General features: G+C 55.6%; 1 protein-coding gene across 6 annotated transcripts in view; it reads left to right on the top strand.

The window, feature by feature from the left end:
* DNMBP (dynamin binding protein) overlaps window positions 1-26178 on the top strand; it is a 135235-nt gene that overhangs the window by 92692 nt on the left and 16365 nt on the right. For 5 of the 6 annotated variants that reach the window (XM_074999383.1, XM_074999384.1, XM_074999380.1 and 2 more), the window contains 6 exons: window positions 829-1016; window positions 6284-6383; window positions 20390-20537; window positions 21056-21073; window positions 22144-22343; window positions 22588-22718. In XM_074999383.1, the coding sequence (XP_074855484.1) occupies window positions 829-1016; window positions 6284-6383; window positions 20390-20537; window positions 21056-21073; window positions 22144-22343; window positions 22588-22718 (785 nt within the window). The remainder of the gene's footprint in view (window positions 1-828; window positions 1017-6283; window positions 6384-20389; window positions 20538-21055; window positions 21074-22143; window positions 22344-22587; window positions 22719-26178) is intronic. The other variant, XM_074999382.1, reaches the window with a different exon arrangement.

The raw sequence follows: 26178 nt of genomic DNA, 5'->3' as shown, positions 1-26178 counted from the left end.
GCAGGGCCAGGCAGCCAGTGGACTTATGGCAGGATGTGCAGGGGCTAGGGTCTGCCCTGGACAGGCTGAATCGTGGCAGAAGGATGTTCCTGCTGGCCAGGGCCCTTGACCTTGAGGATTTCCAGCTTAGTGCAGACGCTGTTGCAGGAATGTGGGAACCTCTCTCTCCCGCCCCTTCGGCCTGGGACCCTGCCCCTTCCCCCAGGCAAGTTGCCCAGACAGCAGGTGTGAAAACATAGGGTGGGGGTTAATAGGTACCTTTGTAAGACAAAGACCCAGATATTGGGACTGTCCCTGTAAAACTGGGATGTTGTCACCATACCCCCAGGTCTCACATTCCAGGCTGCACTTCTGCCCTTCCTGGTCCCTCATGGTCGGCTCCTGCCCCTCCCCTTTCCCCTCCCCCCATCTCGTCCAGTCAGGGTGAGGAGCTGCAGCCCCCCAACACTGCTAGGAGGCAGCCCTAACTGAGTTAGGGCTGGGGCAGGTGATAACTTGGCACCTCTCCTGCCCGCAGTAACTGGACTTTGCACGGTCAGTAGATCTGATCAGACACCGTCAGGTCCCCTTTTCAGCTGCACTTTCCAGTTGAAAACAGTGCGCCTGGCCACCCAGCAAGTGGATCGGGAAGGGGTTTTCTGGGCAGGTGATGTTCAGAGTGATTCAGCTGTTCTGGGGCCTGGGGAGATGTCTGTGCTTGGCAGGCTCCAGACAGCACGTGTGCCTTGTTTTCGTCACTGGCCAGGAAGGATTTAGGCATCAAAGGAGGCCTGACCATGGGCTGTTGGACCCTGGAGCTGACTGTGCCTGTCTGTCTGTCTCTTTCAGAAATGACTCTCCTTTCCTCTCAGACTGCGTCACTGGAGGCAGCGTCTGGCACAGCTGCCACTGAGAAGCAGAGGATGCTGGAGAAGAGGTCAAGAGTCATTGAGGAGCTCCTTCAGACAGAACGGGACTATATCCGCGACCTCGAGATGTGTGTGCAGCGGATCATGGGGCCGCTGCAGCAGGCACAGGTGGGGAGCGGCGCGGGTTGCTGGTGGAGGCGGGAGGAGAGCTGGGCATGGGTTGCCGGTGGAGGGGGGAGGGGAGCTAGGCGCAGGTTGCTGGGGGAGGTGGGAGGGGAGCTGGGCATGGGTTGCCGGTGGAGGGGGGAGGGGAGCTAGGCGCGGGTTGCTGGTGGACAGGGAGGGGAGCTAGGCGTGGGTTGCTGGGGGAGGTGGGAGGGGAGCTGGGCATGGGTTGCCGGTGGAGGGGGGAGGGGAGCTAGGCGCGGGTTGCTGGTGGACAGGGAGGGGAGCTAGATGCGGGTTGCTGGTGGAGTGGGGAGGGGAGCTAGGCGCAGGTTGCTGGGGGAGGGGGGAGGGGAGCTGGGCGTGGGTTGCTGGGGGAGGGGTGAGGGGAGCTAGGCGCGGGATGCTGGTGGAGGGGGGAGGGGAGCTAGGCGCGGGTTGCTGGTGGACGGGGAGGGGAGCTAGATGCAGGTTGCTGGTGGAGTGGGGAGGGGAGCTAGGCATGGGTTGCTGGTGGAGTGGGGAGGGGAGCTAGGCATGGGTTGCTGGTGCAGGGGTGAGGGGAGCTAGGCGCGGGTTGCTGGTGCAGGGGTGAGGGGAGCTAGGTGCGGGTTGCTGGTGGAGGGGTGAGGGGAGCTAGGCGCGGGTTGCTGGTGGAGGGGTGAGGGGAGCTAGGCGCGGGTTGCTGGTGGAGGGGTGAGGGGAGCTAGCTGCGGGTTGCTGGTGGAGGGGTGAGGGGAGCTAGGCGTGGGTTGCTGGTGGACGGGGGAGGGGAGCTAGGCACGGGTTGCTGGTGGAGGGGTGAGGGGAGCTAGGCGCGGGTTGCTCGTGGATGGGTGAGGGGAGCTAGGCGCGGGTTGCTGGTGGACGGGGGAGGGGAGCTAGGCACGGGTTGCTGGTGGACGGGGGAGGGGAGCTAGGCGCGGGTTGCTAGTGGACGGGGAGGGGAGCTAGGCGTGGGTTGCTGGTGGACGGGGGAGGGGAGCTAGGCACGGGTTGCTGGTGCAGGGGTGAGGGGAGCTAGGCGCGGGTTGCTGGTGGAGGGGGGAGGGGAGCTAGGCGCGGGTTGCTGGTGGACGGGAGGGGAGCTAGGCGCGGGTTGCTGGTGGACGGGGGAGGGGAGCTAGGCGCGGGTTGCTGGTGGAGTGGGGAGGGGAGCTAGGCGCGGGTTACTGGTGGAGGGGGGAGGGGAGCTAGGCGTGGGTTGCTGGTGGGAGGGGTGAGGGGAGCTAGGCGTGGGTTGCTGGTGGAGGGGGGAGGGGAGCTAGGCGTGGGTTGCTGGTGGGAGGGGTGAGGGGAGCTAGGTGTGGGTTGCTGGTGGACAGGGGAGGGGAGCTAGGCGCGGGTTGCTCGTGGACAGGGGAGGGGAGCTAGGCGCGGGTTGCTGGTGGAGTGGGGAGGGGAGCTAGGCGCAGGTTGCTGGTGGAGGGGTGAGGGGAGCTAGGCGCGGGTTGCTGGTGGACAGGGGAGGGGAGCTAGGCGCGGGTTCCTCGTGGACAGGGGAGGGGAGCTAGGTGCGGGTTGCTGGTGGAGGGGTGAGGGGAGCTAGGCGCGGGTTGCTGGTGGAGGGGTGAGGGGAGCTAGGCGCGGGTTGCTGGTGGAGGGGTGAGGGGAGCTAGGTGCGGGTTGCTGGTGGACAGGGGAGGGGAGCTAGGCGCGGGTTGCTGGTGGACACGGGAGGGGAGCTAGGCGCGGGTTGCTCGTGGACAGGGGAGGGGAGCTAGGCGCGGGTTGCTGGTGGAGGGGGGAGGGGAGCTAGGCGCGGGTTGCTGGTGGAGAGGTGAGGGGAGCTAGGCGCGGGTTGCTCGTGGACAGGGGAGGGGAGCTAGGTGCGGGTTGCTGGTGGAGGGGGGAGGGGAGCTAGGCGCGGGTTGCTGGTGGAGGGGGGAGGGGAGCTAGGCGCGGGTTGCTCGTGGACAGGGGAGGGGAGCTAGGCGCGGGTTGCTGGTGGAGGGGGGAGGGGAGCTAGGCGCGGGTTGCTGGTGGACAGGGGAGGGGAGCTAGGCGCGGGTTGCTCGTGGACAGGGGAGGGGAGCTAGGCGCGGGTTGCTGGTGGAGGGGGGAGGAGAGCTAGGCGCAGGTTGCTGGTGGAGGGGTGAGGGGAGCTAGGCGCGGGTTGCTCGTGGACAGGGGAGGGGAGCTAGGCGCAGGTTGCTGGTGGAGAGGGGAGGGGAGCTAGGCGCGGGTTGCTCGTGGACAGGGGAGGAGAGCTAGGCGCGGGTTGCTGGTGGAGGGGGGAGGGGAGCTAGGCGCGGGTTGCTGGTGGAGGGGTGAGGGGAGCTAGGCGCGGGTAGCTGGTGGACAGGGGAGGGGAGCTAGGCGCGGGTTGCTGGTGGACGGGGGAGGGGAGCTAGGCGCGGGTTGCTGGTGGAGGGGGGAGGGGAGCTAGGCGCGGGTTGCTGGTGGAGGGGGGAGGGGAGCTAGGCGCGGGTTGCTCGTGGACAGGGGAGGGGAGCTAGGCGCGGGTTGCTGGTGGACAGGGGAGGGGAGCTAGGCGCGGGTTGCTGGTGGAGGGGTGAGGGGAGCTAGGCGCGGGTTGCTGGTGGACAGGGGAGGGGAGCTAGGCGCGGGTTGCTGGTGGACAGGGGAGGGGAGCTAGGCGCAGGTTGCTGGTGGAGAGGGGAGGGGAGCTAGGCGCGGGTTGCTCGTGGACAGGGGAGGAGAGCTAGGTGCGGGTTGCTGGTGGAGGGGGGAGGGGAGCTAGGCGCGGGTTGCTGGTGGAGGGGTGAGGGGAGCTAGGCGCGGGTTGCTGGTGGAGGGGTGAGGGGAGCTAGGCGCGGGTTGCTGGTGGAGGGGTGAGGGGAGCTAGGCGCGGGTAGCTGGTGGACAGGGGAGGGGAGCTAGGCGCGGGTTGCTGGTGGACGGGGGAGGGGAGCTAGGCGCGGGTTGCTGGTGGAGGGGGGAGGGGAGCTAGGCGCGGGTTGCTGGTGGAGGGGGGAGGGGAGCTAGGCGCAGGTTGCTCGTGGACAGGGGAGGGGAGCTAGGCGCGGGTTGCTGGTGGACAGGGGAGGGGAGCTAGGTGCGGGTTGCTGGTGGAGGGGTGAGGGGAGCTAGGCGCGGGTTGCTGGTGGACAGGGGAGGGGAGGTAGGCGCGGGTTGCTGGTGGACAGGGGAGGGGAGCTAGGCGCGGGTTGCTGGTGGACAGGGGAGGGGAGCTAGGCGCGGGTTGCTCGTGGACAGGGGAGGGGAGCTAGGCGCGGGTTGCTGGTGGAGGGGTGAGGGGAGCTAGGCGCGGGTTGCTGGTGGAGGGGTGAGGGGAGCTAGGCGCGGGTTGCTGGTGGACAGGGGAGGGGAGGTAGGCGCGGGTTGCTGGTGGACAGGGGAGGGGAGCTAGGCGCGGGTTGCTCGTGGACGGAGGAGGGGAGCTAGGCGCGGGTTGCTGGTGGAGGGGGGAGGGGAGCTAGGCGCGGGTTGCTGGTGGAGGGGGGAGGGGAGCTAGGCGCGGGTTGCTGGTGGAGGGGTGAGGGGAGCTAGGCGCGGGTTGCTGGTGGACAGGGGAGGGGAGCTAGGCGCGGGTTGCTGGTGGAGGGGGGAGGGGAGCTAGGCGCGGGTTGCTGGTGGAGGGGTGAGGGGAGCTAGGCGCGGGTTGCTGGTGGAGGGGTGAGGGGAGCTAGGCGCGGGTAGCTGGTGGACAGGGGAGGGGAGCTAGGCGCGGGTTGCTGGTGGACAGGGGAGGGGAGCTAGGCGCGGGTTGCTGGTGGAGGGGGGAGGGGAGCTAGGCGCGGGTTGCTGGTGGAGGGGGGAGGGGAGCTAGGCGCGGGTTGCTCGTGGACAGGGGAGGGGAGCTAGGCGCGGGTTGCTGGTGGACAGGGGAGGGGAGCTAGGCGCGGGTTGCTGGTGGAGGGGTGAGGGGAGCTAGGCGCGGGTTGCTGGTGGACAGGGGAGGGGAGCTAGGCGCGGGTTGCTGGTGGACAGGGGAGGGGAGCTAGGTGCGGGTTGCTGGTGGAGGGGTGAGGGGAGCTAGGCGCGGGTTGCTGGTGGACAGGGGAGGGGAGCTAGGCGCGGGTTGCTGGTGGACAGGGGAGGGGAGCTAGGCGCGGGTTGCTGGTGGACAGGGGAGGGGAGCTAGGCGCGGGTTGCTGGTGGAGGGGGGAGGGGAGCTAGGCGCGGGTTGCTGGTGGAGGGGGGAGGGGAGCTAGGCACGGGTTGCTGGTGGACAGGGGAGGGGAGCTAGGCGCGGGTTGCTGGTGGAGGGGGGAGGGGAGCTAGGCGCGGGTTGCTCGTGGACAGGGGAGGGGAGCTAGGCGCGGGTTGCTGGTGGAGGGGGGAGGGGAGCTAGGCGCGGGTTGCTGGTGGACAGGGGAGGGGAGCTAGGCGCGGGTTGCTGGTGGAGGGGTGAGGGGAGCTAGGTGCGGGTTGCTGGTGGACAGGGGAGGGGAGCTAGGCGCGGGTTGCTGGTGGACAGGGGAGGTGAGCTAGGCGCGGGTTGCTGGTGGAGGGGTGAGGGGAGCTAGGGGCGGGTTGCTGGTGGACAGGGGAGGGGAGCTAGGCGCGGGTTGCTGGTGGAGGGGTGAGGGGAGCTAGGCGCGGGTTGCTGGTGGACAGGGGAGGGGAGCTAGGCGCGGGTTGCTGGTGGACAGGGGAGGGGAGCTAGGCGCGGGTTGCTGGTGGAGGGGGGAGGGGAGCTAGGCGCGGGTTGCTGGTGGAGGGGGGAGGGGAGCTAGGCGCGGGTTGCTGGTGGACAGGGGAGGGGAGCTAGGCGCGGGTTGCTGGTGGACAGGGGAGGGGAGCTAGGCGCGGGTTGCTGGTGGAGGGGTGAGGGGAGCTAGGCGCGGGTTGCTGGTGGACAGGGGAGGGGAGCTAGGCGCGGGTTGCTGGTGGACAGGGGAGGGGAGCTAGGCGCGGGTTGCTGGTGGACGGAGGAGGGGAGCTAGGCGCGGGTTGCTGTGGGGGGAACAGGAGCACGGTGTGAGTTTGTGTTGGTGGGGGCATGCAAGGCACAGATTGCTGGGGCGTATGGGGACAAGGCATGGGTTGCTATTGGAGGGATGAGGGGAGCTAAGCGCAGGTTGCTGTGGGCAGACCCGGAGCACAGTGCGAATTTGTGTTGGCCGGATGGGGCTGCGAAGCATGCTGCTGGGGCGGGAAGGTGTGAGGCAGATTTCTGAAGGGAACAGAAAGCTGAAGGTGGAGCTTTCTGTGGGACTTCGAGGGTGTATGGGTGAGGTTGCTGGTGGGGGCATGAGGGAAGTAGAGGGGGCCTAGGTGAGGTTGCTACAGAGCCTGGGCATGTTTCTCCCACCTGGACGCTTCTTCTCCCATCTTTGCAGGTGCCAAGTGTGGACATTGAGGGGCTCTTTGGAAATATTCAGATGGTGATTAGTGTGTCCAAGCAGCTGCTGAGCACTCTGGAGGCTGGGGATGCCATTGGTATGGATTCTGGGGTCCACAGCGGTGGGGAGTAAGCACTTACTGATCAGAAAGTGGGGCCTCAGTTCATCTGCTGCCTCCCCACCTTGGGACAGGCCTGTACCAGGCTCCTTGTTCCCCAGGGCTTTGTCCCAGGCTCAGCGGCTGCAGGAAGGACCCCCCCTCCCCCCGGGAGATCTCTCCATGTCTTCTGGCTCTGTGCGCTGGGACTTTCAGATCCCTCCAGCCCCACTCTATCAAGACTCGCTGTGTTCTGCATCTCACTGGAAATTCCTGGTGCACCTCAGGACGTTCCCACTCTGTTCCTTCTCTCTGGCCCAAGCCTATGGTCTTTGGCTAGTGACCCTCTAAGCTTGCTCAGCCCCAGTGCTCTCCTCTGCCCACACCAAGAGCTCAGCTCTGCTCCGCTCCGCTCCGTGGTCTCAGTTATCCAGGGATCCCTGGCGTCTCTGCATTAGGCTCCTTTGCACTCTCCATTTTTGCTCAACTAAGATGAAAGTATTTTTGAGGTATTAGTGAGCATGTTCTAACCTGTTTGAAATCCCCTTGGCATCAGCTTGCCCAACAGCACATGGGAATAAGTAGCTTGCCTCATTGGAGCGCCCTCAGTCAGAGACACCTCCCAACAGCCCTTTTCTGTCCTAATCATAGCAAACCCTCAGGGCCGCTCAGTAGGTCCCCCCCGGCACGCACTGGAGGGCACATCAGGTTCATGCCTCTCTTCTGGACATTGTGCATCCTGTATGTCTGATTGCTCTGGAACATGCCGGGGGGTTAGTCTGCCGCCAAGGCAGCTTCTCTGCTCCTGGCACCCCCTTTGCCCTGCTGGAAATCGGCTCTCTGGGCTCTCCTTTGAACTCCCAGGAGCTCACCTGTTTTTGGGTTGCTAGGTAAAACCATAGGTAAGTGCCCCTCCTCATTGTCCAGACCCTCACACTGCTTCTGCACCCCCCGTGCAGACCCCACCCTCATCCTGGTCCTGCACCCTCAGCCTGTTCCTGCACCTTCCTTCCCACCCTGACCCCCATCCTCAGCCTGTTCCTGCACCTTCCTTCCCACCCTGACCCCCCACCCTCAACCTGTTCCTGCACCTTCCTTCCCACCCTGACCCCACCCTCAGCCTGTTCCTGCACCTTCCTTCCCACCCTGACCCCCATCCTCAGCCTGTTCCTGCACCCTCCTTCCCACCCTGACCCCCATCCTCAGCCTGTTCCTGCACCTTCCTTCCCACCCTGACCCCCATCCTCAGCCTGTTCCTGCACCCTCCTTCCCACCCTGACCCCCATCCTCAGCCTGTTCCTGCACCTTCCTTCCCACCCTGACCCCCATCCTCAGCCTGTTCCTGCACCCTCCTTCCCACCCTGACCCCCATCCTCAGCCTGTTCCTGCACCCTCCTTCCCACCCTGACCCCACCCTCAGCCTGTTCCTGCACCTTCCTTCCCACCCTGACCCCCATCCTCAGCCTGTTCCTGCACCCTCCTTCCCACCCTGACCCCCATCCTCAGCCTGTTCCTGCACCCTCCTTCCCACCCTGACCCCCACCCTCAGCCTGTTCCTGCACCTTCCTTCCCACCCTGACCCCCATCCTCAGCCTGTTCCTGCACCTTCCTTCCCACCCTGACCCCCACCCTCAGCCTGTTCCTGCACCTTCCTTCCCACCCTGACCCCCCACCCTCAGCCTGTTCCTGCACCCTCCTTCCCACCCTGACCCCCATCCTCAGCCTGTTCCTGCACCTTCCTTCCCACCCTGACCCCCATCCTCAGCCTGTTCCTGCACCCTCCTTCCCACCCTGACCCCACCCTCAGCCTGTTCCTGCACCCTCCTTCCCACCCTGACCCCCATCCTCAGCCTGTTCCTGCACCCTCCTTCCCACCCTGACCCCACCCTCAGCCTGTTCCTGTACCCTCCTTCCCACCCTGACCCCCATCCTCAGCCTGTTCCTGCACCCTCCTTCCCACCCTGACCCCACCCTCAGCCTGTTCCTGCACCCTCCTTCCCACCTGACCCCCAACCCTCAGCCTGTTCCTGCACCTTCCTTCCCACCCTGACCCCACCCTCAGCCTGTTCCTGCACCTTCCTTCCCACCTGACCCCCACCCTCAGCCTGTTCCTGCACCCTCCTTCCCACCCTGACCCCACCCTCAGCCTGTTCCTGCACCCTCCTTCCCACCCTGACCCCCACCCTCAGCCTGTTCCTGCACCCTCCTTCCCACCTGACCCCCACCCTCAGCCTGTTCCTGCACCTTCCTTCCCACCCTGACCCCACCCTCAGCCTGTTCCTGCACCTTCCTTCCCACCCTGACCCCCACCCTCAGCCTGTTCCTGCACCTTCCTTCCCACCTGACCCCCACCCTCCTTTCCACCTGACCCCCACCCTCAGCCTGTTCCTGACCCTCCCACTGCTGCTCCCAGCCCACTTGTGCACCTGACCTCCTACCCAAATTCAGTCCAGTCCTGTACCCTCCCTTCCTCACACCCAGACCCCAGCCCTGCTCCTTGGCAGCCCCGTCCCTCACACTGAATCATGAACCCCCATTTTTGGTTCTGCCATGTGCCCCCAGAAGAGCGAATCTGGCCTGGTGGTGGCCCTGAACCTCAGTCTTCACTTCTCCACCCCACTGCCAGAGGCGAGTGAGGTGTCCTAGTCACGGTCAGGGCCGTAACTAGCTAATTTTGCACCTGAAGCAAGAATATAAAATTGCTCCCCCTCATATATTCATCGTTGTTATTTTGCAGAAAAAGGGAAAATACATAAATAGATAAATAACAATAATACTACCCTGCTTACTCTGAGGGGTTAGAGCAGGGGGCTGGGCATGCCTCTCTCTTAGGAATGGGGAAGGCCTTGGCCTTCATGAGTGTTCTGAAAATCTGGCAACGCTAGAGTAGCCTGGCCTCTCACACGGCTGCCGGGGACCCCCAGGGGGCGAGATGCCACCCAGAGCCGCCCAGCGCTTAAGTGGCTGCTTCTGCCCTGTTTCCCACAGGGAATGAGGGGCGGGCTGTAAATGCACTGACCCTGGCTGCCAGGTCTGCTCCCTTGCACCCGCGCTGGACACCAGGGGAGGATGTGGGAGAGCCCAGGCAGAGCAGCACCATGGCAGTGGGAAGGGGGCTGGGTGTAGACATGAAGGTCAGAAGGGACAGGTGGCCATTACCTGCCTCCACTTGGCCCTATGGAGGCCAGAGCCTGGAGTTCAAGCCTGCACCTCCCAGCACCTTGGCCTTGCCTGCCAGCTGAGCACTCAGGCCTCACCTAGGGGACATTCAGGTACTTCCTGACTGATTAGGAGAGCACCCACAGCCACCCCCAGCTGGCAGCAGGTGTATACTGGTGGTGCACATCCCCATATAACCCTGTGCACAGCGCCACCCCCACACCCTGTCCATGTGCACAGCACCACGCCCACACCCTGTCCTTGTGCACAGCACCACCCCCACTCCCTGTCCTTGTGCACAGCGTCACCCACACTCTGTCACTGTGCACAGCGCCACCCCCATTCCCGGTCCTTGTGCACAGCACCACCCCCACACCCTGTCCTTGTGCACAGCACCACCCCCATTCCCGGTCCTTGTGCACAGCGTCACCCACACTCTGTCCCTGTGCACAGCGTCACCCCCACTCCCTGTCCTTGTGCACAGCGCCACCCCCATTCCCGGTCCTTGTGCACAGCGTCACCCACACCCTGTCCTTGTGCACAGCGCCACCCACACTCTGTCCCTGTGCACAGCGTCACCCACACTCCCTGTCCTTGTGCACAGCACCACTGCCACCAGCACAACTTGTACACAGCATTAGCAGTGCTTACGCATGCACATATACGTGGCCCACACACACACACACACACACACACACACACACACACACACACACACACACACACACACACACACACACTATCCTTCCACACAGCACCACTACATACACCTGTCCTGAAACACAGTGCCACCAACACACCCCCTCACAGCCCATCACGCCACTTGTGCACACACTGCCCTTGCACACTACCCTTCTTCTATGCACTCTGTACCTGTACACACAGGGTCACCAGCACCATGGCAGTGGTGCCTCTTGGTACGGCACCATCACAATTTACACCCTGACTGTGCACACTTCACTATCTCCACACACAATTCCTCCAGCACCTGCACACACACACACACACACACACACACAGAGCTTGCATCACACAGCTTGCATACAGCGCTGCCAGCACCGCCACACACACCCTTGGCCCTACACACTGCACCACCTCTCACATGACTATTTTGGCCTGCATCTGGTGCCATCAGTATATCCCCCCACCTCCTGCCACTCCCCCACTTCCTGCAGGGCCAACCACAGCCCTCTGCAAGTAGCCGCCAAGGGCACAGGCCCTGTTGAGATGGCAGAGATGGGGGGCATGGTGGGTCCACCGCATACAGCACCCCACCTGCCCCCCCCCGCCAGCAAGACTGGGGGAGAACAGATACAGGCCCCCTGGGCTCCCTCCTGCCCCCTGTGTCCAGTGCAGGTACAAGAGAGCAGACCTGCAGGGCTCCTGGCCTGCTGGCAGCCAGGCTGGGTGCATTTACTGCCCACCCTGTACTCTGGGGGAAACAGATCAGTAGCAGCCACTTAAACTAGGCTACCTGCAGGCACTTGGAGGCTCCCGGCTGCGGCCACAGTTGCCCTGTGGCTGTGCTGGGCAGCACTGGGCAGCATCTTGCCCCAGCCGGGGATTCCTAGCAGCTATGTGGGAGGCCAGGCCAGTCTAGGGTTGCCAGAGTTCAGAATGCTTGTGAGGGACAATGCCTCCCCTGGAGCCAGGCACCCCAGACACCCACTTGAACTCAATCCACTCCATTGCCCAGAGCCAGGCACCCCCCAGCCCCCCCATTCTAATCCCAGACCCCTCCTCTCCCCTAGAACCAGGCATCCTCAGGCCCCAGCTCTAACTCCAACCCCCTCGCCTAGAAACGGGAATCCCCAGCCTCCACTCTGATGCCAGCCCCTTGCCCTCCTCCAGAGCCAGACACCCCCAGCCCAACACACAACGGTATATTCTGGCGACTCACCGGAGCTGCTGCCAATGCAGCTGGGGACAGAGCGCTGGACTGGGGCTGCCACATTGGGCTGTGTCTGCCCAGGCACAGGCGGCATCAGGCCACAGGAGCCGCACCGGTGAAACGGCAGTGACGGGGAGTGCCTCCTCTACTGCTGCCGTGTGCACTTTTCCCGCCACGTGGTGGGGCGCATGCCCAGAGTGGCAAGAGGGACGCCCCACATGTGCGGCTCTTCCTGCGCTGCGTGCCAGGGGGTAGGGCCAGAGCACAGCTGGGTGGCGCTTGTCTGCCTGGCACAGGCTTGGGCTGTGCCACAGCCACTGCCTGCCCCAGGCCGGGTCCCCTCCACACTCACAGAATCCCAGGGCTGGAAGGGACCTCAGGAGGTCATCTAGTCCAGCCCCCTGCTTCAAGCAGGATCAACCCCCACTAAGTCATCCCAGCCAGGACCTTGTAAAGCCAGGACTTAAAAACCTCCAGGGATGGAGAATCCACCACCTCTCTAGGCAACGCATTCCAGTGCTTCACCACCCGCCTGGTGAAGTAGTTTTTCCTAATATCTAACCTACACCTCCCCCTCTTCAACTTCAGACCATTACTCCTTGTTCTGCCATCTGACACCACTGAGAACAGTTTCTCACCCTCCTCTTTAGAGATCCCCTGCAGAAAGTTGAAGGCTGCTATAACATCACCCCTAAGTCTTCTCTTCTGTAAACTAAACAAGCCCAAATCCCTCAGTCTATCCTCATAGGTCTTGTGCTCCAGACCCTTCACCATTTTTGTTGCCCTTCACTGAACCTGTTCCAGCAAATCCACATCCTTTTTGTACTGGGGGGGGGGGGCCCAAAACTGGACACAATATTCCAGATGTTGCCTCACCAGTGCAGAATAAAGAGGAATAACCACTTCTCTAGATATGCTCAAAATGCTCCTCCTAATGCACCCCAGTATGCTGTTAGCCTTCTTGGCTACAAGGGCACATTGTTTATTCATATCCAGCCTTTCATCCACCATAATCCCTAGGTCCCTTTCCATCGTACTGCTGCTGAGCCAGTTGGTCCCCAGCCTGTAACAATGCTTTGGATTCTTCTGCCCCAGGTGCAGGACTCTACACTTCTCCTTATTGAACCTCATCAGATTTCTTTTGACCCAGTCCTCCAATTTATCCAGGTACCTCTGGATTCTCTCTCTACCCTCCAACGTATGTACCTCTTCTCCTAGTTTTGTGTCATCCTCAGACTTGCTGAGGGTGCAATCCAGTTCCTCACCCACGTCATTAATGAAGATGTTGGATAATACCAGCCCCAGAACCAAGCCTTGCGGCACTCCGCTTGAAACAGACTGCCATCCAGATGTTGAGCCATCGACCACTACGCATTGGACCTGACCATCAAGCCAGCTTTCTATCCATCTTACTGTCCAAGGATCCAATCCATATTTCCTTAACTTATGGACAAGAGTGTTGTGGGAGACCATATCAAAAGCCTTGCTGAGGTCAAGGTATATCACATCCACTGACTTCCCCATGTCCACAGAGCTTGTTACCTCGTCGTAGAAGCTAATCAGATTGGTCAGGCAGGACTTGCCCCGATGAATCCATGTTGACTATTTTTGATCACTTTCCCCTCTTCCAAGTGCTCCAAAATGGATTCCTTGAGGATTCCCTCCATTATTTTCCCAGGAATTGAAGTAAGGCTGACGGGTCTATAGTTCCCTGGATTGTCCTTCTTTCCTTTTTTAAAGATGGGCACTACGTTTGCCTTCTTCCAATCATCCGGTATCTCCCCTGATCTCCAAGAGTCTTCAAGGATAATGGCCAAAGTTTCAGCAAATGATCTCTGCCAATTCCCTCAGTACCCTGGGGTGCATTAAATCCAGACCCATGGACTTGTGCCCATCTGTTTTTTCTAAATAGCTCAGAACTTGTTCCTTCCCCACAGATGGCTGCCCTCCACTTTCCCATACTGCATCGTCTAGGACCGTCACGTGGAAGTTGACTTTGTCCATGAAGACTGAGGCAAAGAAAGCACTGAGTACTTCAGCTTTTCCTGCATCATCTGCCACTAGGTTACCTCCCTCATCCAGTAATGGCCCCACACCTTCTCTGATAACCTGTTTATTGTGCACATGTCTGTAGAAACCCTTCTTGTTACTCTTCACATCCCTTGCCAGCTGCAGTTCCAATGGTGCTTTCGCTTTCCTGATTACTGCCCGGCATTCTCCAGCCGTATGTTTATACTCCTCCTTAGTCAACTGTCCTCGTTTCCATTTCTTGTATGCATCCTTTTTGAATTTAAGCTGACTAAGGATTTCCCTGTTAAGCCAAGCTGGTTGCCTACCATGTTTGCATTTCTTACTATGCAGCGGGATTGTTTGTTCTTGTGCCTTCGATAAGACTTCTTTAAAATACTGCCAGTTCTCTTCAACTCTTTTCCCCTTCATCTTCATTTCCCAAGGGATCCTGCTCATCCGTTCTCTCAGGCAGTCAAAGTCTGCTCTTCTGAAATCAAGGGTCTGTATGTTACTGCTCACCTTTCTTACCTTTGTCCGGATCATGAAACCTACGATCTCATGGTGGCTGCAGCCCAGGTTCCCTCCCACTTCTGTTTCTTCTACTAGTTCTTCCCTGTTTGTGAGCAGCAGGTCAAGTTGCGCACGGCCCCTGGTCGGTTCCTTCAGCACTTGTACCAAGGAGTTATCCCCAACATTCTCCAAAAACTTCCGGGATTGTCTGTGTGCTGATGTTTGGTCTCCCAACAAATGTCCGGATGATTAAAGTCTCCCATGAGAACCAGGGCCTGTTATTTGGAAGCTTCACTTAGCTGCCTGAAGAAAGCCTCAGCTGTCTCCTCTCCCTGATCTGGTGGTCTATAACGGACACCACTACAGCATCACCTCTGTTACTGCCGCCTCTAAGCTTAACCCAAAGACACTCAACTGGATTTTCTCCTTCCTCATACTGGAGCTCTGAGCAATCACACTGCTCCCTCACACAGAGCGCAACTCCTCCTCCTTTTCTCCCCTTTCTGTCCTTCCTAAACGATTTATAACCTTCTAGGACCGTGCTCCAGTTACGTGAATTGTCCCACCAAGTCTCCGTTATTCCAACCACCTCCTACTTGTGTGACTGTGCCAGGGCCTCTAATTCTTCCTGTTTGTTCCCCAGGCTTCTGGCATTAGTGTACCAGCATCTTAGAGAGGGGGCCGATTGGCCCACTTTCTCCTCTTCACCCAGGAAACCCACTTGATTGTTCCCCCCTCCTTCCCCACTTACCTCAGGGCTTGTCACCTTCCCCCAACAAACCTAGTTTAAAGCCCTCCTCACTAGGTTTGCAAGCCTGCCCGCAAATATGCTCTTTCCTCTTTTAGTGAGGTGGAGCCCATCTCTTCCCAGCAATCCCTGTTCACGAAACAGAATCCCATGGTCAAAGAAACCAAATCCTTCCCTGCTACACCACCTATGCAACCACGCATTTACCTCTGTGATTCGACAATCCCTACGCGGACCCCTTCATTCCACAGGGAGGATAGACGAGAAGACCACTTGTGCTCCGTATTCCTTGATCTTCCTTCGTAGGGTTACATAATCTGCCATGATCTCATCAAAGTTGTTCTTGGCTGTATCGTTGGTTCCTGCATGAAGAAGTAGGAAGGGGTAATAGTCTACAGGTTTAAGAATTTTTGGCAGCGACTCTGTAATATCCTGAATTCTAGCACCAGGCAGGCAGTAAACTTGCCAGGATTCTAGGTTCAGGCGGCAGATAGATGACTCCATCCCTCTTAGGAGGGAGTCCCCGACCACCACCACTTGTCTTTTTCTCTTAGGGGTGGTGGTCATAGAATCCCGTTCCTAGGACTGCGCATCCCCTGCCTTCTCAACCGTATCTTTCAGATACCTCCCAGGGATTGTATCAGCCCCAGTTATCTCCACCGTATGACCTGTGGAGAGAGGCTCAAAGCGGTTACTTAACTCCACTGGAACTGGAGAGACTGGAACTGGTTTTCTCCTCCTGGAGGTAACATGCTTCCAGTTCTCCTCTTTGTTTTGGGCAGCCTGCTGTTCCTGCAGTATCATCTGTTGCCTTCTATCCAGAAAGTCTTCACCCTCTCTAATGGACCTGAGGGTTGATATTTGTGCCTCAAGTCCTTTAACCTTCTCTTCTAAAATAGCTACCAGCTTACCCTTGGTACAGAGAAAATCCTTTCTATCGTTCGGGAGGAAGACAAACATGGCACATGACATGCAGGTCACAACAACAGACCTCTCACCAGCCATGTCACTCTCCATTTTTTCCCTTTTCAGAGATCCCTTATTTGTTTCTAGTGCCGCCTTGAAGAGCACAAGAGAAACTCCGTATAAGAAGGGTGAAAACAAGTATGGGGCTCCTCCCGAAGGCCCACCTGGAAGGAAGCTCTCCCAATTCACACCTTGCAAACTCACCAAACTGCCAAACACGCTTTCCAACTGCCCCTCTCTGCAAAACAGATGCTCAGGCACACAGGCAGCTATGCAAACTGCCCCTCACTGCAAAATGAAACAAATGCACAGACACCACAGACAGAAATTCAACCCAACAGCTCACAACGCAGCCCCCCAAATGCCACACTCACCTGAGCTCCTCTAGGATGCTTTCCCAGGCAAACTCCCTGTTAGCTGCTCCTGTTCACTGCTCCCTGCTGTGACCTGCTGCATGGCCCCATGACTGGGGCTCAGGGCCATTACAAGGGTGAGGGCGAGTGAGGGACTTGCCTGTGCCCCCACAGCCCTGAGCCCAACGCAAATACCTCACTCGCCTCACCCTTCCAATGGCCCCGGTCACAGGCCACATCGGTGGGGGTTTTGTGGGTTTGGTTTTGCTTCTCACTTTTCTGTGTCCCTCGACTGATTTCTCTATGGGTCATAGAAAGGTTCTCCACACCTGGTTTGGGGGATCCAGATGGACAGAAGTACTGGACGTGGGCTGTGCACTCAGCACGGTGGCATGCAGAGTGTATGAGTGTTCATCCATTAACATATGTGCAGACAGCCAGAACTCCGTGGCTTTCCGAACATACCAGACCATCTGAGGAGAGGCGCAAGAGTCAGAGCTGTGATCTCTTAAGAACATAAGAACGGCCATACTGGGTCAGACCAAAGGTCCATCTAGCCCAGTATCCTGTCTGCCGACAGTAGCCAATGCCAGGTGCCCCAGAGGAGGTGAACCAAAGACAATGATCAAGCGATTTGTCTCCTGCCATCCATCTCCCGCCTTTGACAAAAGGCTAGGCACCATACCTTACCCCTTGCTAATAGCCATCTATGGACCTAACCTCCAAACATTTATCGAGCTCTTTTTTAAACTCTGTTAGAGTCCTGGCCTTCACAGCATCCTCTGGTAAAGAGTTCCACAGGTTGACTGTGCGCTGTGTGAAGAAAAACTTTCTTTTATTAGTTTTGAACCTGCTACCCATTAATTTCATTTGGTGTCCTCTAGTTCTTATATTATGGGAACAAATAAATAACTTTTCTGTATTCACTTTCTCCACACCATTCATGATTTTATATATGTCTATCATATCGCCCCTCAGTCTCCTCTTTTCTAGACTGAAAAGTCCCAGTCTCTCTAGCCTCTCCTCGTATGGGACCCATTCCAAACCTTTAATCATTTTAGTTGCCCTTTTCTGAACCTTTTCTAACTCCAATATATCTTTTTTGAGGTGAGGAGACCACATCTGCATGCAGTACTCAAGATGTGGGCATACCATAGTTTTATATAGGGGAAGTAAGATATTCTTTGTCTTATTTTCTATCCCTTTTTTAATTATTCCTAACATCCTATTTGCTTTACTGACTGCCGCTGCACACTGAAGGGATGTTTTCAGAGAACTATCCACTATAATTCCAAGACCCCTTTCCTGATCTGTTGTAGCTAAATTTGCCCCCATCATGTTATATGTATAATTAGGGTTATTTTTCCCAATGTGCATTACCTTACACTTACCCACATTAAATTTCATTTGCCATTTTGCTGCCCAATCACTCAGTTTGCTGAGATCTTTTTGAAGTTCTTCACAGTCTGTTTTGGTTTTGACTATCCTGAACAGTTTGGTGTCATCTGCACACTTTGCCACCTCACTGCTTACCCCTTTCTCTAGATCATTGATGAATAAGTTGAACAAGATTGGTCCCAGGACTGACCCTTGGGGAACGCCACTAGTTAACCCCTTCCATTGTGAAAATTTACCATTTATTCCTACCCTTTGTCTCCTGTCTTTTAACCAGTTCCCAATCCATGAAAGAATCTTTCCTCCTATGCCATGACCACCTAATTTACATAAGAGCCTTTGGTGAGGGACCGTGTCAAAGGCTTTCTGGAAGTCTAAGTATACTATGTCTACTGGATCCCCCCTGTCCGCATGCTTGTTAACCCCTTCAAAGAACTCTAATAGATTAGTAAGACACGACTTTCCTTTACAGAAACCATGTTGACTTTTGCTCAACAAATCATGTTCCTCTACGTGTCTGACAATTTTATTCTTTAACATTGTTTCTACTAATTTGCCCGGTACTGATGTTAGACTTACCGGTCTATAATTGCTAGGGTCTCCTTTAGAGCCCTTTTTAAATATTGGTGTTATATTAGCTGTCTTCCAATCATTGGGTACCAAAGCTGATTTAAAGGATAGGTTACAAACCACCGTTAATAGTTCTGCAATTTCACATTTGAGTTCTTTCAGAACCCTTGGGTGAATACCGTCTGGTCCTGGAGACTTGTTACTATTCAGCTTATCAATTAACTCCAAAACCTCCTCTAATGTCACTTCAATCTGAGTGAGTTCCTCAGATTTGTCACCTATAAAGGATGGCTCAGATTTGGGAATCTCTCTAACATCCTCAGCCGTGAAGACTGAAGCAAAGAAATCATTTAGTTTTTCCGCAATGGCATTATCTTCCTTGATTGCTCCTTTTATGTCTCTATTGTCCAGGGGCCCCACTGCTTTTTTAGCAGGCTTCCTGCTTCTAATGAACTTAAACATTTTACTATTGTTTTTTGAATTCATGGCTAACTGTTCCTCAAAATCTTTTTTGGCTTTTCTTACAACATTTCTACATTTAATTTGGCAGTGTTTATGTTCCTTTCTATTTTGATCACTAGGATTTGACTTCCACTTTTTAAAAGATGCCTTTTTATCTCTCACTGCCTCTTTTACATGGTTGTTTAGCCATGGTGGCTCTTTTTTAGGTCTCTTACTGTGTTTTTTAATTTGGGGTATACATTTAAGTTGGGCCTCTAATATGGTATCTTTGAAAAGTTTCCATGCAGCTTGTAGGGATTTTACTCCAGTTACTCTACCTTTTAATTTCTGCTTAACTAACCTCCTCATTTTTGTGTAATTACCCTTTTTGAAATTAAATACCAGAGTGTTGGACTGTTGCGGTGTTCTTCCCAACACAGGAATATTAAATGTTATTGTGTTATGGTCACTATTTCCAAGCAGTCCTGTAATAGTTACCTCTTGGACCAGATCCTGTGTTCCACTCAGTACTAAATCAAGAATTGTCTCTCCCCTTGTGGGTTCCTGTACCAGCTGCTCCAAGAAGCAGTCATTTAAGGCATCAAGAAATTTTCTCTTTGAATCCCTTCCTGGGGTGACATGTACCCAGTCAATATGGGGATAATTGAAATCCCCCATTATTAGTGAGTTTTTTATTTTGATAGCCTCTCTAATCTCCCTTAGCATTTCAGCATCACTATCACTGTCCTGGTTAGGTGGTCGATAATATATCCCTAGTGCTATATTCCCATCAGAGGAAGGAACTGCTATCCATAGTGATTCTGTCGAACATTTTGATTCATTTAGGATTTTTATTTCATTTGATTCTATATTATCTTTCACATACAGTACCACTCTGCCACCCGCTCAACTCATTCTGGCCTTCCGATATATTTTATATCCCGGTACGATAGTGTCCCACTGATTGTCCTTATTCCACCAGGTTTCCGTGATGCCTATTATGTCAATCTCCTCCTTTGATATAAGGTACTCTAATTCACCCATCTTATTAGACAGACTTCTAGCATTTGTGTAAAAGCACTTCAAAAAACTACCATTATTCGTATGCCTGCCCTTCCCTGACATATTGGATTCTTTTACATGTGATTTTTTTTCTCATCTGATCCGGCCCATACTCTATCATCTTCCATTCTTCTCTTTCTGACTGAATTCTAGAGAATCTCTATCAATGGAGTCTCGCCTAAGAGAAGTCTCCATCTGATCCACGTGCTTCTCTGCACCAATCGGCTTTCCCCCATCTCTTAGTTTAAACACTGCTGTACGACCTTTTCAATGTTTAATGCCAGCTTTTGTGCTAGTAGTCTGTCTCCACTGTGCCATGAGCCAGCTAAGCCCCTGCTTCTTCACTCATGCTAACTCCCTGGCCTTGAGAACTCTGCCCAGCTCCAGAAAGCCAGTCCCTTAGCCTTCTGAGTCTGTCTTTAGCACTCATCTGTGCTGTGATGCCCACAGAGCACAGCCAGGGATAATAGCCAGGAGGTGGGGAGCTAAGACTGCTGCCCACTATGCAAAGTGAACTGGTCTCCTGCTCACCTTGTCTTCCTGCCAACCTCCATGAGTCTGGTCCTGTCCCTTTATGTCTTGCTGTAACAGGCTGTTGGCTCTGGCACAGGGACTGCCTTCCTGTGCCTGGCACAGGACAGCCACAATTGCAGCAGGGCCTTTGGGCATTTCCTAATCCACACATGAGTGACTGCACAGGGATGGCAGCAGCTGGAGGAGCAGGAGGATGTGCAGGTGCGTTAAGAATGATTAGAAAGTAACCCAGTGCTCTGATATTGCCATTGTCTCATGCAACGTGTGCAGGGGTTGGACAGCTCTGTGTATCTCCCCAGAACCAAGAGATTGTAAAGATACCAGTGCTGGGCAGATGCCACTGAGCAGCTTTGGTTATTCTCCACAGGGCCAGCGTTCCTGCTGCACCGGGCAGGGCTGGAGGATGTCTACAAAGTGTATTGCCAGAACCACGATGAAGCTATTGCACTGCTGGAGGCCTATGAGAAGGACGAGAGGATTCAGAAACACCTGCTAGACTCCCTGGAGAGCCTCAGGTGAGAGCCTGCCCCACTCTGCATCGTGGGCAGGAGTCAGAGCCACCTCCTTTCCCTCTTGGCCCATCATCCTGAGCACTGCTGAGACAGAAGCCTGCCTCCCTGCCCCATTTGCAGCCTCTCTCCCTGCCCCTGCAAAAATAGACAAGACTTGCTTGGCACCCAGGTCCCCTTGGCAGAAGAGAAAAGAACAGTTGAAAAGGCCTCAGTGCATCATCTCCCCATCCTGCCCTAGGCAGGATACCTGCAGGTTCCCTCCAGTGACATTGGTGTACAGACAGCAGCACATCCCTGGGGTGAGGATTCTGGAGCCTGCAGTCTATGCCTGGCTGACATACTCAGCTGCCTCACTCAGGGTCACCAAAGGCTAAATGTCATGAAGCCAGCAGCTTGTCTCTGGGCTCTGGGACAGCAGGGAGCTGCATCCCAGCATCACTGCAGGGCAGAGGTGCTGGCTGCTGGCTCATCTCATTAACTAGCTGTCTTTATTTGCTTTTCTACCTTCTGTGGCCCTGCAGGAGCCTGTACAGTGAGTGGTAAGTGCCCCCTTCCCATTACTCACTGCATGCTTGTCAGTCTGTCTCACCCCTTCCATTCATCCCAACAACTAACACTCCCCTGCCCTAGGCTGTTCACATGCCTGCGGGAATCCAGGGGTGCTGCATGGAGTCTGTGGCGGTAGAAGCCTGGGGCTGGGTTTGGTGGGTCTCTGGCTAGGTGGGCAGAGGAGGGTGTCTGTGCAGAAAGTGGCAGAGCAGCAGAGATGCCGTGGAGACAAGGTATGTCCAGTGTACATCAGAATGGCTCCATGGGTCAGACTAAAGGTCCATCTAGCCCAGCGTCCTGTCTCCTGACAGTGGCCAGTGCCTGGTGCCCCGAAGGGAGCAAAACAGGCAATCACTGAGTGATCCCTCTCCTGCCTCCCATGTCCAGCCTATGACAAACAGAGGCGGGGGACACCGTCCTGCCCATCCTGGATAATAACTATTGATGGACCTCTCCTCCGTGAGTTTATTTAGTTCTTTTTGAACCCTGTTAAAGTCCTGGTCCTCACTGCCTCCTCTGGCAGGGAGCTCCCCAGGTTGACTGCCCTGTGTGAGGAAGAGATTCCTTTATTTGTTTTAAACCTGCTACCAGTTAATTTCGTGTGGTGACCCCTAGTTCTCATGTTAAGACAGTTCATATGGACTCAGTCTGCACAAAGTTTGGGTTAAGGTCTGTTTGGGCTACGGGGCGCACAGCGAGGAGCGCAAATGGAGGGTGCCAGGCCTATGGGGAGGTGAGATTATGGGATCAGGATTGATGGCTGGCAAGGCGGTGGTGAAAGGAAGGAGTTGGTGCTACAAAGGGCCTGGGCAGTGTGAGTGCAGTGTGGATTGCAGGGCGTGATTTGCAGCAGACTTGCTACGGGAGGGGGTGCCTTGGTTTTTAGGAGAGGTGAGCATGGGACTGAGGCTGGGAGGTTGAGGATGCAGTGAGTTACAGAGGGCCAGTAACTTCAGGATGTGCAGGCATTCCAGGGGCTGGAGTACACTTGGTGGGGGAATGAATCACTGTTCTGTGCAGCTGGGTTGAAGTATGGTGCATTTCTTCCCTCGTTGCCAAGGGGCTGCACAAACTACGTCAACCTGGGCTCCTTCCTTATCAAGCCCGTGCAGAGGGTGATGCGATACCCACTGTTGCTGATGGAGCTGCTGAGCGCCACGCCAGAGTCGCATCCTGACAATGCTCCTCTTACCTCTGCAGTCCTTGCTGTCAAAGAGATCAATGTCAACATCAATGAGTACAAACGTCGCAAGGACCTGGGTGAGCAGCCTGGCCGACCTGGGAGGGATCACGCAGGAACTGGGGAGGCAGCTAGGCTGAGAAGCACACGGAGGGGACATGGCAGCTGAGTGTGGGGGACATGGTGGCTGGGTGGCAGAATGAATGGGACGGCAAGGCTCTGGGGAAAGGGCAGGTGTCTGGAGATGTAGCACCAGGGCTAGGTGGTGAGGTTGCAGAGCAGTTGCTGATGTGGCACCTTGACTCCTGCTTCTCCCTCTGCCAGTGCTGAAGTACCGGAAAGGGGATGAGGACAGCCTCATGGAGAAGATCTCCAAGCTCAACTTCCACTCCATCATCAAGAAGTCCAACCGGGTCAGCAGCCACCTCAAGCACCTCACAGGCTTCGCTCCCCAGGTACTCCCCATGCATAGCTGGAGCCCACTTCAGGCAGAGGGAGCAGAAGGGAAGGGGGTGGTAACTTCTGGCCTTCCCCGTCTGATAATGCTCAGTGTGCAGTTCTGCCTGGTGATCCAGAACTCAGCACAAATGAGTTGGGGGAGAGGTCAGCACCCTGGGCCTCTTGGCATCCCAGGGCAATGTCTAGCATGCAGTTTTGCCTCCGTATCTGAATCTCGGTACAGATATGGCGAGCTCGTGTCCTCTGGCCTCTCTCTCCTCTGGACAGTGTGTGTTAATAGAATCCCAGGGCTGGAAGTGACCTCAGGAGGTCATTGAATCCAGCCCCTTGCTGAAAGCAGCACCAATCCCAAATAAATCATCCCAGCCAGGGCTTTGTCAAGCTGCGACTTAAATACCTCTAGGGAAGGAGCTTCCACTACCTCTCTAGGCAGTGTATTCCAGTGCTTCACCACCCTCCTGGTGAAGCAGTTTTTCCTAGTATCCAACCTAAACATCCCCCATCACAATCTGAGACCATTGTTCTTTGTTCTGCCATATGACACTACTGAGAGCAAGTATCAGAGAGGTAGCCGTGTTAGTCTGTAGCTTTGAGAATAACAAGAAGTCCTGTGGCACCTTATAGACTAACAGATATTTGGGAGCATAAGCTTTCGTGGGCAAAGACCTGCTTCGTCAGATGCATGAGTGGGGGAGTGGTTTCAGAGGGATATTTAAAGAGTGGGGTCCCAGTAAGAGGGAGAGCCAGAGCTGACAAGGTCAACACTCAGCCCAGCAGAAGAAACTGCCCTTTCTTGAGGACTCTCTTTCTACCCCACCACCCCCACAAACTTCCAACAAGACATGGAACAATGCACTGACCCACAGGTAGCCTCCCACCTACTGTACAAGAAAAAGAATTCCTCATGGACTCCCCTGATGGTCAAAATGACAAACTGGACCTATACATAAAATGCTTTTCTCGATGTGCACTGGCAGAAATTGTGGAAAAGCGGCATCGCTTACCCCATAACCTCAGCCGTGCAGAACGCAACACCAGCAACAGCCTCAGAAACAACTCTGACATTGTCATCCAAGAGGCCGACAAGGGAGGTGCTGTTGTTATCATGAACAGGACAGACTTACCAAAAGGAGGCTGCCAGGCAACTCTCCAATACCACATTCTACAAGTCTCTGTCCGAGGATCCCACTGAGGAATATGCAAAGAAACTACAGCATCTGCTCAAGACCCTCCCTATAAAAACACAGGAACAGCTTTACACAGACACACCCTTTGAACCCAAACCAGGTTTATTCTACCTGCTACCCAAGATCCATAAACCCGGGAATCCCGGATGCCCCATCATCTCAGGCATTGGTACTCTCACCACAGGATTGTCTGGATATGTGGACTCTCTACTTAGACCCTATGCTACCAGCACCCCCAACTTTCTTTGAGATACCACCGACTTCCTCAGGAAACTACAATTCATTGGTGACCTTCCTGAAATCACCATCCTGGCCACCATGGATGTAGAGGCCCTTTACACCAATATCCCACATGAAGATGGACTCCAAGCTGTTAGGAACATTATCCCTGATGAAACCGAGGCACAAATGGTGGCGGAGCTTTGTGACTTTGTCCTCACCCACAACTATTTCAGATTCGGGGACAAATTATACCTTCAAATCAGTGGCACTGCTATGGGCACCCACATGGCCCCACAGTATGCCAACATTTTTATGGCTGACCTGGAACAGCCCTTTCTCAGTTCTCGTCCCCTTGCGCCCCCCCTCTACTTGTGCTACATTGGTGACATCTTCATCATCTGGACCCATGGGAAGGAGGCTCTTGAAGAGTTCCACTGTGATTTCAAGAGTTACTACCCCACCATCAACCTTAGCCTGGACCAGTCCACAATACAGATCCACTTCCTGGACACTACTGTGCAGATAAGTGACGGTCACATAAATACCACCCTATCCTGAAAACCCACAGACTGCTATGCTTATCTACACGCCTCCAGCTTCCATCCAGGGCACACTGCACAATCCATTGTTTACAGCCAGGCACTGAGGAACAGCCGAATTTGCTCTGATCCATCAGACAGAGACAAACACCTACAAGACCTTTACCAGGCTCTCCTCAAACTGCAACACCCACCTAAGGAAGTGAGGAAACAGACTGACAGAGCCAGACGGGTACCCAGAAGCCACCTGCTACAAGACAGGCCTTGCAAGGAAAACAAGAGAACACCACTGACCATCTCATACAGCCCCCACCTAAGGCCTCTCCAGCGCATCGTCAGTGATCTGCAACCCATCCTGAGCAATGATCCTTCACTCTCACAGACCTTGGGAGGCAGGACTGTCCTCGCCTACAGACAGCCTGCCAACCTTAAACAAATCCTCACCAGCCACTACAAATCACAAACCTGGAACCAGCCCCTGCAGCAGGCCTCGCTGCCAACTCTGCTCACATATCTACACCAGTAACATGATCACAGGACCTAACACCAACTATGCCATCAGGGGCTCCTTTACCTGCACATCTACTAATATAATAAATGCCATCATGTGCCAGCAATGCCCCACTGCAGTTTACATTGGGCAAACTGGACAGTCTCTCCATAAAAGAATAAATGGACATAAATCAGACATCAGGAAGGGTAATGTACAGAAGCCCTTGGGGGAACACTTCAATCTCCCTGGACACTCAGTAGCAGATTTAAGGGTGGCAGTCCTGAAAAAAAGAAATTTCAGAAATCAAATGGAGAGGGAAATCTCTGAGCTGCAATTTAATTGCAAATTTGACTCCGTTAACCAAGGATTAAACAGAGACTGGGAGTGGCTCGCAGCTTACAAAGGCAGCTGCTCTGCTCTGGGTGTTAATATCCCTTCTTAGACGCTGACAATGGCTCATATCCCCCTGTCTGATCTGACTTGTTTTTCTCCTTTTTTGATACCTACTATTGATAATGGGCCATTTCCACCTTGCTGAATAGACCTTGTCAGCTCTGGCCCTCCCTTTTACTGGGATCCCACTCTTTAAATACCCCTCTGAAACCATCCCCCACTCATGCATCTGATGAAGCAGGTCTTTGCCCACAAAAGCTTATGCTCCAAAATATATGTTAGTCTACTGAAAACAGTCACTCTCTGTCCTCTTTAGAGCGCCCCCCGTCAGGTAGTTGAAGGCAGCTATCAATTTCCCCCTCACTCTTCTCTTCTGTAGACTAAATAACCCCAGATCCCTCAGCCTCTCCTCATAAGTCTGTGCTCTCTCCTCCCAATCATTTTTGGTGCCCTCCAGTGGACTATCTCCAGTGGTCCTCATCCTTTCTGTAAAGCAGGGGCCCAGAATTGGACACAGTACTACAGATGTGGCCTTGCCAGTGCTGAATAAAGGGTAATAATCACTTCCCTAGATCTGCTGGAAATGCTTCTCCTAATACACTCCAATATGCCATTAGCCTTC

The sequence above is a fragment of the Carettochelys insculpta genome, chromosome 7, assembly GCF_033958435.1.
Source record: "Carettochelys insculpta isolate YL-2023 chromosome 7, ASM3395843v1, whole genome shotgun sequence".
In the NCBI taxonomy this organism is placed as follows: domain Eukaryota; kingdom Metazoa; phylum Chordata; order Testudines; family Carettochelyidae; genus Carettochelys; species Carettochelys insculpta.
Note: the sequence above shows the minus strand (reverse complement) of the source record. Positions and strands in the feature narration are given on the sequence as shown.